The following is a 12008-nucleotide window of genomic DNA, read 5'->3' on the forward strand; positions in this document are numbered from 1 at the left end:
ATTTTGTGTAAAAATGTGAAAATGTATTGAATAAAATATTTAAAAAATAAGATGGCAACTATTCATTTCTTCTTTTCAGGAGTTATTCGCCGTCAGCTGTTAGGGGTTTCGGTTGGTTTTTGTGTTAAAGACAACTTGGTTTGTGAATGTTTTTCTCTTCTATTGTGTATTTCAGTTTGATTGTTTCGGTTTGTTTCGATTAATATGAAATTTTTAAAATAAATATATTTTTTAAAAATAGTAAATACTTCCACCACCAATTCGTGCTCATATGATTTCCGCCTGAGGGGAGTGGAGCATTGCGAAGGGGTGGAGCATGAAATGTTCAACCTGCTAATGAGATTTTAATCCATGCCAATAACGCATGGACCCATCGGCTCGTAGCGCAAACTTTGTTGACACCGTCAGAAGGGATCGGAGCATGGTGTTGGAATCGGCGCAAATCGCGATATTTCACTTGTGTGTTATTCTCCGCCTGATCCCAATTCTTGCTGCTGGTGGCGGGCAGCGGAGAATTCAGCTTGTGTTTCCTACTTTCCCATGAGACGTTTCCTTTTTCAGTACCAGAATAGATTGGGATAGATTCCAACTGGTGTTCCTTTACTTTTTCTGCCTGGGTTGCATTAAATCTGAGGTGCACTGACATCCTCTTCCAACTTGCATTGCCACTGTGAATGTCAGATCAAGAACAAGGTAGCTGCAAGTAAGCACTGGACTATACCAGGAGCATCATTGATGGTGTCAATGTGAGTTGGTAATTGTGCATTGTTGAGGAAGGTGTTATTGGGAGAGAACAGGCTTGGTAAGTAAAAAATAATGAATACTTAGTAATTGAATATCTGTGGAATAATTGAATATCTGTGGAATGCGTTCATTAAATTATTATTTGTTCAATTTACATGCAGGTCTTGAAGCCGGCAAGACTGTGAAACTGGAGTCAAATGCTCAATTGGGTTATTATTTCCGTGTCACTTGCAAGGAGGAGAAGGCTCTTCGTAACAATAAGAAATTTAACACCATAGATATCCAGAAGAATGGAGTTCGATTCACCAATGGGTTAGAATTCTGTTTTTATTGTAATAGTCAGTCATTTAGATGGGAATTGGAGAAGCCTATTGTACTGGACGGATATCAAATATCCAAAATTTTCACTTTCCATCTCTGCTTTGAGAATGTTGATATTGATTTGAAGGTTACATTGACTCAAGTTCAATACTGAGGCATGCATTATTAGATATTCTAGGTTTTTTTGCACAAATAAAAACAGTTGCTCAAATACATTTCCACTAAGGAGCTGAACCTTCCATACCAGGTCTGATCTGTCATCTTGCGCTGCATTTACTGATGGTCTTAGCCAGAGTTAAGAACAAAGAACAAAGAAATGTACAGCACAGGAACAGGCCCTTCGGCCCTCCAAGCCTGTGCCGACCATACTGCCCGACTAAACTACAATCTTCTACACTTCCTGGGTCCGTATCCTTCTATTCCCATCCTATTCATATATTTGTCAAGACGCCCCTTGAATGTCCCTATCGTCCCTGCTTCCACTACCTCCTCCGGTAGTGAGTTCCAGGCACCCACTACCCTCTGTGTAAAAAACTTGCCTCGTACATCTACTCTAAACCTTGCCCCTCTCACCTTAAACCTATGCCCCCTAGTAATTGACCCCTCTACCCTGGGGAAAAGCCTCTGACTATCCACTCTGTCTATGCCCCTCATAATTTTGTATACCTCTATCAGGTCGCCCCTCAACCTCCTTCGTTCCAGTGAGAACAAACCGAGTTTATTCAACCGCTCCTCATAGCTTATGCCCTCCATACCAGGCAACATTCTGGTAAATCTCTTCTGCACCCTCTCTAAAGCCTCCACATTCTTCTGGTAGTGTGGCGACCAGGATTGAACACTATACTCCAAGTGTGGCCTAACTAAGGTTCTATACAGCTGCAACATGACTTGCCAATTCTTATACTCAATGCCCCGGCCAATGAAGGCAAGCATGCCGTATGCCTTCTTGACTACCTTCTCCACCTGTGTTGCCCCTTTCAATGACCTGTGGACCTGTACTCCTAGATCTCTTTGACTTTCAATACTCTTGAGGGTTCTACCATTCACTGTATATTCCCTACCTGCATTAGCCCTTCCAAAATGCATTACCTCACATTTGTCCGGATTAAACTCCATCTGCCATCTCTCCGCCCAAGTCTCCAGACAATCTAAATCCTGCTGTATCCTCAGACAGTCCTCACCGCTATCCGCAATTCCACCAACCTTTGTGTCGTCTGCAAATTTACTAATCAGACCAGTTACATTTTCCTCCAAATCATTTATATATACTACAAAGAGCAAAGGTCCCAGCACTGATCCCTGTGGAACACCACTGGTCACAGCCCTCCAATTAGAAAAGCATCCCTCCATTGCTACCCTCTGCCTTCTATGGCCTAGCCAGTTCTGTATCCACCTTGCCAGTTCACCCCTGATCCCGTGTGACTTCACCTTTTGTACTAGTCTACCATGAGGGACCTTGTCAAAGGCCTTACTGAAGTCCATATAGACAACATCTACTGCCCTACCTGCATCAATCATCTTAGTGACCTCCTCGAAAAACTCTATCAAGTTAGTGAGACACGACCTCCCCTTCACAAAACCGTGCTGCCTCTCACTAATACGTCCATTTGCTTCCAAATGGGAGTAGATCCTGTCTCGAAGAATTCTCTCCAGTAATTTCCCTACCACTGAAGTAAGGCTCACCGGCCTGTAGTTCCCGGGATTATCCTTGCTACCCTTCTTAAACAGAGGAACAACATTGGCTATTCTCCAGTCCTCCGGGACATCCCCTGAAGACAGCGAGGATCCAAAGATTTCTGTCAAGGCCTCAGCAATTTCCTCTCCAGCCTCCTTCAGTATTCTGGGGTAGATCCCATCAGGCCCTGGGGACTTATCTACCTTAATATTTTTTAAGACACCCAACACCTCGTCTTTTTGGATCACAATGTGACTCAGGCTATCTACACCCCCTTCTCCAGACTCAACATCTACCAATTCCTTCTCTTTGGTGAATACTGATGCAAAGTATTCATTTAGTACCTCGCCCATTTCCTCTGGTTCCACACATAGATTCCCTTGCCTATCCTTCAGTGGGCCAACCCTTACCCTGGCTACCCTCTTGCTTTTTATGTACGTGTAAAAAGCCTTGGGATTTTCCTTAACCCTATTTGCCAATGACTTTTCATGACCCCTTCTAGCCCTCCTGACTCCTTGCTTAAGTTCCTTCCTACTTTCCTTATATGCCACACAGGCTTCGTCTGTTCCCAACCTTTTAGCCCTGACAAATGCCTCCTTTTTCTTTTTGACGAGGCCTACAATATCACTCGTCATCCAAGGTTCCCGAAAATTGCCATATTTATCTTTCTTCCTCACAGGAACATGCCTGTCCTGTATTCCTTTCAACTGACACTTGAAAGCCTCCCACATGTCAGATGTTGATTTGCCCTCAAACATCCGCCCCCAATCTATGTTCTTCAGTTCCCGCCTAATATTGTTATAATTAGCCTTCCCCCAATTTAGCACATTCATCCTCGGACCACTCTTATCCTTGTCCACCAGTACTTTAAAACTTACTGAATTGTGGTCACTGTTACCGAAATGCTCCCCTACTGAAACATCTACCACCTGGCCGGGCTCATTCCCCAATACCAGGTCCAGTACCGCCCCTTCCCTAGTTGGACTGTTTACATATTGTTTTAAGAAGCCCTCCTGGATGCTCCTTACAAACTCCGCCCCGTCTAAGCCCCTGGCACTAAGTGAGTCCCAGTCAATATTGGGGAAGTTGAAGTCTCTCATCACCACAACCCTGTTGTTTTAACTCTTTTCCAAAATCTGTCTACCTATCTGCTCCTCTATCTCCCGCTGGCTGTTGGGAGGCCTGTAGTATACCCCCAACATTGTGACTGCACCCTTCTTATTCCTGATCTCTACCCATATAGCCTCACTGCCCTCTGAGGTGTCCTCTCGCAGTATAGCTGTGATATTCTCCCGAACAAGTAGCGCAACTCCGCCTCCCCTTTTACATCCCCTTCTATCCCGCCTGAAACATCTAAATCCTGGAACGTTTAGCTGCCAATCCTGCTCTTCCCTCAACCAGGTCTCTGTAATGGCAACAACATCATAGTTCCAAGTAGTAATCCAAGCTCCAAGTTCATCTGCCTTACCCGTAATGCTCCTTGCATTAAAACATATGCACTTCAGGCCACCAGACCCGCTGTGTTCAGCAACTTCTCCCCGTCTGCTCTGCCTCAGAGCCACACTGTCCCTATTCCCTCGTTCTCCCTCAATGCTCTCACCTTCTGACCTATTGCTCCCGTGCCCACCTCCCTGCCATACTAGTTTAAACCCTCCCGTGTGACACTAGCAAACCTCGCGGCCAGGATATTTATGCCTCTCCGGTTTAGATGCAACCCGTCCATCTTATACAGGTCACACCTGCCCCGGAAGAGCTCCCAGTGGTCCAGATAACGGAAACCCTCCCTCCTACACCAGCTGTTTAGCCACGTGTTTGTCTGCTCTATCTTCCTATTTCTAGCCTCACTGGCACGTGGCACAGGGAGTAATCCCGAGATTACAACCCTCGAGGTCCTGTCTTTTAACTTTCTGCCTAGCTCAAAGTTGCAGTTTTCATTCTGCCATACTTGCTGCTCCTGGGCTATGAGTAAGAGGGGAGTGTGGGGAGGGGGGAAGAGCAGATCACACAAGCCAGGGCTTCTGCTCCTGATTGCTGCGGGAATGTTTGGGGATTTTGGTTTAGCTGTGATTCCCACTTTCATTCTCCATGGCTGTCCTCCATTTCTCCATATTCTTCAGTAAAGTTGACCTTCGGTCATCATGACACCGTGGTCCAATTCCAGCTAAGTCTATCCAGCACATGCTCCACTGACTCCACATTTCTCTCTCATGCTCCACTGACGACTTCCTCTGTCCACACAATCACGTGGCATGCTCCAAGCCATGGCATGATACGTGGCTGCCTTTTTCCTCTTGGCAGAGTTATCGGTGAGCATGGCGTGAATCTCTTTTAATGCCACCCACCTCCAACTCTTTGCATTCATCCTAAATTGCACAGTTACTGCTGCGGAATATGACAGTTCATTTGATATAATAAATGAGTCTATTCCCTGCAGCTAAGCACAGTGCTGGGCATCACAAGGCTCCGCTTTTACTAGTGTCGTTTTGAGTGGCCTCTTGGACCCACACTGTGCAAACTCCAACTCTTCCAGAATTCCACTGGCTGTGTCCCAGCTAGCAAAGAGCTTGCTCACCGTTATCACCTCGTACATCAAGTGGTGCAACATCAAGTGGTGCAACCTTTTCCCACATACTTTGATTTAGAAATTGTCCACTCTACCTCTTGCAGCCCTATATTCCAGTTCAGATCGCCACCTTTTGAGTCTGGAGTCGAATGAAATGCTCCCTCCCTCCCTCAAGACTGTATTGGTGTCACACTCTTCTGCATTTGTACTCCTCTGATCAGAAATTCTATGTCTAAATTAGTTTGTGTTGCTGCATCTTTTCCTATATCCTGTGGGGTTTGGTTGTTTGTACATGATTCTTTTTGAACTCCAGCAAGTGAATGTATAATTCTCCGTATGTAATTTCGGAGCAGAACAGGTCAAAAATTAAAATTAATCTGTGCTCAATTTTGCTGCGGCAAAATGCCTATTGCTGTTGGGACTGGGAACCTATAATTGGAGCACAACTTCACGGATAGATGTTCCAATAATAATGTATCATTAGAATGTAATATTTAATTAGGTAATAGATTGAGAACTCAAATGCAGAACATTAGAATGAATTAAGCGAACTGTGTTGCAGCAGGGCCAGGAATATACCTTATGACATAGGCATGTAGAAAATCAAAAGGGCTATTGAGGTCTGTGGCTGCCCCAGTGTCTCAAAAATATTGGAAATATCCTTTCTTGTGATACATTTAAATCCCAATTGTACTTTTCTCAAGATATGGCGGCATGGTAGCACAGTGGTTAGCAGTGTTGCTTCACAGCACCAGGGACCTGGGTTCGATTCCCGGCTTGGGTCACTGTGCGGAGTCTGCACGTTCTCCCCTTGTTTGTGCGGGTTTCCCCCGGGTGTTCCGGTTTCCTCCCACAAGTCCCTAAAGATGTGCTTGTCAGGTGAATTGGACATTCTGAATTCTTGTGTATCCGAACAGGTGGCGGAGTGTGGCGACTAGGGGATTTTCACAGTAACTTCATTGCAGTGTTAATGTAAGCCTACTTGTGACAATAAAGATTATTATTATCTAACTATCTGAATTTGCTAATTCATTCAGTTCCCCATGCCAACTCTAGACGGTCTGCTCAATGCAATCACTGCTGTGCATATTGCTTTTCATTTTCTTTTTGCTAAGTGAGATTCTTGTACAATTTTGACCATTGAATTGTGATCTTGTACATAAGATTGCCTAACCCCCCTACGCACAAATTTGGATAGGGTTTGTCCTAAATGTACCCTCTTCCACGCCTAATATCTGCTCTCATCCACGTCTAATATCTGCTCTCTTCCACGCCTAATATCTGCTCTCTTCCACGCCTATTTTCTGCTCTCTTCCATGCCTAATTTCTGCTCTCTTCCACGCCTAATATCTGCTCTCTTCCACGCCTATTTTCTGCTCTCTTCCACGCCTATTTTCTGCTCTCTTCCACGCCTAATATCTGCTCTCTTCCACGCCTAATATCTGCTCTCTTCCACGCCTAATATCTGCTCTCTTCCACGCCTAATATCTGCTCTCTTCCACGCCTAATATCTGCTCTCTTCCACGCCTAATATCTGCTCTCTTCCACTCCTAATATCTGCTCTCTTCCACGCCTAATATCTGCTCTCTTCCACGCCTAATATCTGCTCTCTTCCACGCCTAATATCTGCTCTCTTCCACGCCTAATATCTGCTCTCTTCCACGCCTAATATCTGCTCTCTTCCACGCCTAATACCTGCTCTCTTCCACGCCTAATACCTGCTCTCTTCCACGCCTAATACCTGCTCTCTTCCACGCCTAATACCTGCTCTCTTCCACGCCTAATACCTGCTCTCTTCCACGCCTAATACCTGCTCTCTTCCACGCCTAATATCTGCTCTCTTCCACGCCTAATATCTGCTCTCTTCCACACCTAATATATTGATGTGCACTCACGGCTGCTACTATGCTGAGAGAGCAAAAGTATATTTCCCCAACCTCCTTACTCTGCAGCGGCCCAGTGCATGACGTGCAACCGTCTACCTTGAACTCTGCTTGCCAAGTGTTAAGATGCAGCATATTAAAGTGCATTGCTTAAATTGCAAAAGAAAGGCTACTAAGCTGCTTGTACTGAATTTATGAAACAAACATACATCTTCCTTCCTTGCAGTAAACTGACCTCCTACAATGAGGATTACATGAAGAGTAGGGAGGAATATGAAGAAGCTCAGAATGCAATTGTCAAAGAAATTATTAATATCTCTGCAGGTAAGATGTTCTGGAATAAATTGCTCTGCATGTTTTTAAATCCACATGCGACATTGAATAAAGAGCCTGCTGCTCTGTTCATTTGAAAGTTGCAATGGTATCATTCCATAATTTGGAAGAAGTGTGCATAGTTCTTCCTCCTATTGTCTTGGCCAGCGTTCCACCTTTAAAGAACACCATTAAAAAGAAACACCTATCTAAATTGCTGTTCTCCAGGCTATTGGCAGTTGCCTCCAAAGTAGCCACTGCACTGGTTCATTATATGCAGCACTTTTGAGATAATTTAACCTGATGTGAGACACTATAAATATTTATTTAGTGCCATTTGCAAAGTGTGTTTGGAGTAGGTTAGAATGGCCAGTGTGTGAGCATTGGTGATTGGAGACCCACTATTTGATGCGGTTCTGTATGTTATCAACAAGCACCGATCTATTGCGGTGGCAATCTTGGGCCACCTGCCAGGTTAGTGCAGTTATTGTTAAGCAGATTACATTCAGGTTGGGTAAGAAGAGGTGAAACTTTAGTGATGCCCAAAAGGCATGTCATTAGTTTTTTATAAAAATAATTTTTTATTCTCCTTTTTCACATTTTCTCCCAAATGTACACCCAACAATAATCAGTAACGAATGTAATGTCAATCCCCAGATCAATAACAACGATCCCATCCTCCCACCAAACCCCAAACATTAGCCCGCATGTTAACATAAACAAATAACAAAAAGGAATCAGGAATCACCCATAGTCACCATTAACACACACAGTCCCCCCCCCCCCCCCCCCCGCTTTAAGTTCGATGTGATCCAATTCAAAAGTGCATAATGCACAACGCCTGTCAATTGTAGAACCCCTCCATCCTTCCCCTCCGTTCAAATTTGACCTTTTCAAGCGTTAAGAATTCCAACCGGTCCCCTTGCCACGCCGGGGCACAGGGTGGAGAGGTTGATCTCCACCCTAACAGAATCCGCCTTAGGGCGACCAACGAGGCGAAGACTACAACATCTGCCTCCGCGCCCGTTTCCAATCCCGGCTCATCCGACACCCCGAATATGGCCTCCCGAGAGGGAAAACATATGAACGTGGTCTCTCTCCCCCCCCCCCCTCCCGGCACCATTCACACACATCTTCTACCCCCTCAAAGAGCCAGCTCATCCTCGCCCTTGTAAGGTGCGCTCTATACACTACCTTCAGCTGTATCAGCCCCAACCTCACACACTAGGTGGAGGCATTCACCCTCTGGAGCACCTCACACCAGAACCCTTCCTCCATACCCTCTTCCAACTCTTCCTCCCACTTTGCCTTGATCCCTTCTAGCGGCGCCTTCTCGTCCAAAATAGCCCCGTAAACCACTGATACTACCCCCTTCTCCAGTCCCCCTGTCGTCAGCACCTCCTCCAGCAATGTGGAAGCCGGCTCTACTGGGAAGCTCTGTATCATGTCATTCGTTTTAAGCAGATTTTATTTTTAAAGGATAAAAGCTTGAATTATATTATTCCCTAATTATACTAATGTTTGGGGTAGCTACTGAGGCAGACACCTCCGTATCATTGGCCTTGGTGTAAAGGTTGATGTCCACTACTAAAGTAAAGGGTGGCACAGTAGCGCAGTGGTTAGCACAGTTGCTTCACAGCTCCAGGATCCCAAGTTCAATTCCCGGCTTGGGTCACTGTCTGTGCGGAGTCTGCATGTTCTCCCCGTGTCTGCGTGGGTTTCCCCCGGGTGCTCCGGTTTCCTTCCACAGTCCAAAGATGTGCAGGTTAGGTGGCTTGGCCATGCTAAATTGCCCTTAGTGTCCAAAAAGGATAGATGGGTACTGGGTAACGGGGATAGGGTGGAGGTGTGGTGATCTTTCCATGGGCAGGTGTAGACTCGATGGGTCGAATGGCCTCCTGCACTGTAAATTTTATGATCTAAGCATTTAAGCAGCACCGCTAATGGCAGTGCACTCTTGGGTATCAATATTTTCTTTTTTTTTAAATTTAGTGTACCCAATTAATTTTTTTCCAATTAAGGAGCAATTTAGCGTGGCCAATCCACCTAGCTTGCACATCTTTGGGTTGTGGGGGCGAAACCCACGCAAACACGGGGAGAATGTGCAAACTCCACACGGACAGTGACCCAGAGCCGGGATTGAACCTGGGACCTTGGCGCCGTGAGACAGCAATGCTATCCACTGCGCCACCGTGCTGCCCTTTGGGTATCAATATTAACCCTGCCATCAGAAGCAAAAGCAGCCAGAAACAAATGATGCAGTTTTGTTACAGCTGGAATATATAGAGCTTCTCCAGCCATGTGGGGAAAATACTGGCAATGACTTCCGGTGGTGGCTATGAGGGAGTAGGTCGCACATTTGGTGGCTCCCGTTTCGGTCGGACTTTTGGACCTTTTCCCCTGACATTTTTGCGCTTTTGAGCGCGGAACTGGAAAGCAATAGTACTCAGGCACTGGACCCATACAGAATTGTTTGGACCTAAGAAGCCGGAGGGACCGTAAACAGCAGAAGAAATGGTCGAGTAAGGGCACAGTGGAGGCTGAGAGAGAGACCAGCATGGTGGTGTTCAGAGCAAGGAGCCGACAGCCCAGCCCACAATGGAGCAGTTGCTGCAGATTACGCAGGAGGGCTTTTTGGCTTTGAAGCGTGACAACTTGGAGCCGCTTCAGAAGTCGATTGATCAGATGGGAAAAAGGTTGGATGATCAGGCTGAGAAGCTCCAGCAGTTAGAGAAGTCAGTGGAGGAGCAGGCTGACTTTCAAACGCTGGCAGATATGGAAATTCAGAGGCTGAGGGACCAGCAAAAAGTGCTTCTGGAAAGGCTGGAGGACCTGGACAACTGATCTCGCCGGCAGAACGTGAGAATTGTGGGCCTCCCGGAGGAGGCAGAGGGGCTAGATGCTGCTGCATTTGTAGAGGGTATGTTTCAGAAGTTGCTGGAGGGCACGGGTGTTGGTGGTGGACAGGGCACACAGAGTGCAGGTGAGGCAGCCGCGACAAGGGGGTCCTCCACGAGCTATGGTGGTACGCTTTCACAGGTACCTGGACAAGGAACGGGTGCTGCAATGGGCAAAGAGCATACTAAGCTGTATTTGGGACAATACCACCCTCCATGTGTACCAGGATTTGAGCGCTGAGGTGGCCAGGAGGAGGGGAGGCTACAGGCAGGTGAAGGAGATACTGTATAAAAACAAGGTGAAATTCGGGCTGCTTTTTCCAGCGCGACTGTGGGTTACGTATAAGGGTCAGCACCACTATTTCGAGGAACCCGAAGAGGCGATGGACTTCATTAAGAAGCAAAGGCTGGCCCTGAGCTGAGGACGTTTGGAAGTATTGGCCCTGAGCTGAAGACGTTTGGACTCATGTTTGGGCTTTTAAGTATATGTGGTGTCTCTTTTTCTTTTGTTGTGGTTGTTTTTTGCGTGGTTTACCTGAATGTTTCCTGTTTGGGCTCTTTGATTATTTGGAGTTTGGCTGGGGGGACATTAATAAAGGAAACAGTTAAAAGGGTTGGGTTAAAATGGATGCTTCAGGGAAACTTTGTGCAATTTTTTTTTCTGTGTCTGTATGGGAAGGACTGAAGAGTGCCTGATCTCTCTTTTGTTTAACTTGAATTGTGCTATTGTGGGGGTTGTTTATGACTTGTAAAGAGTATTTGCATAAGTAGGGCTGATCTGGGGAAGTGGTGTCGGGGGGAGGGGTGACTGGGAACAATCGGTGGGAGACGGGCTGGAGCCGAGGCTGGGAGCCCCAGGCTAGCTGAGTGCAGCTAGTCAACGGGAGCCGAGGTGGGGGGTGTCCATATAGTTAGATATGGGCAGGAGTTAGGTGATAGGATGGTGTTGCGGGGGGTGGGGGGGGGGGGGGGGGGGAAGAGTTGTTCTGCTGACTGGGAGGGGAACTGGGCATGGCAACAGTGAGGAGGTCATGGGTGGAGGCGGGCCAGAAGAAGCGCAACACATGACTGGGGGGCTGACCAAGGAAAGGGGATGGCTGATCGGCATGGGGGGGTGCAAAGTGGAACGTTACCTGGATCACCTGGAACGTTAGAGGGTTAAACGGGTCAGTGAAGAGGGAGCGTGTGTTTGCGCATCTGCGGGTTCTGCTCGAAGGGGTGAAAGTACTGGTCAGTGTGTATGCCCCTAATTGGGACGATGTGGATTTTATTAGGAGGATGCTAGGGAAGATCCCCGACTTGGACTCGGTAAGTTGATCATGGGCGGGGACTTTAATACGGTCCTGGACCTGAGCCTGAACCGGTCATGTTCAAGAACGGGCAGGTTGCCAGCAATGGCAAAGGAACTGAGAGGGTTCATGGAGCAAATGGCGTGAGCAGATCCGTGGAGATTTAGCCGGCCGACGGCGAGGGAGTTCTCGTACTACTCCCACGTCCACAAGGTGTATTCCCGAATTGACTACTTTGTTGTGAGTAGGGACCTGCTGGCCGGAATGGTGGGGGCAGAATATTCGGCAATTGCCATATCGGACCATGCACCGCACTGGGTAGAC

General features: G+C 46.8%; 1 protein-coding gene across 1 annotated transcript in view; it reads left to right on the forward strand.

The window, feature by feature from the left end:
* The window catches only part of msh2 (mutS homolog 2 (E. coli)), a 117756-nt gene that overhangs the window by 63958 nt on the left and 41790 nt on the right, over positions 1–12008 (forward strand). Inside the window, exons 10-11 of the mRNA XM_072511135.1 lie at positions 906–1056; positions 7413–7510. Of these exons, the coding sequence (XP_072367236.1) occupies positions 906–1056; positions 7413–7510 (249 nt within the window). The remainder of the gene's footprint in view (positions 1–905; positions 1057–7412; positions 7511–12008) is intronic.

Source organism: Scyliorhinus torazame, chromosome 1 (assembly GCF_047496885.1).
Source record: "Scyliorhinus torazame isolate Kashiwa2021f chromosome 1, sScyTor2.1, whole genome shotgun sequence".
Classification (NCBI taxonomy): domain Eukaryota; kingdom Metazoa; phylum Chordata; class Chondrichthyes; order Carcharhiniformes; family Scyliorhinidae; genus Scyliorhinus; species Scyliorhinus torazame.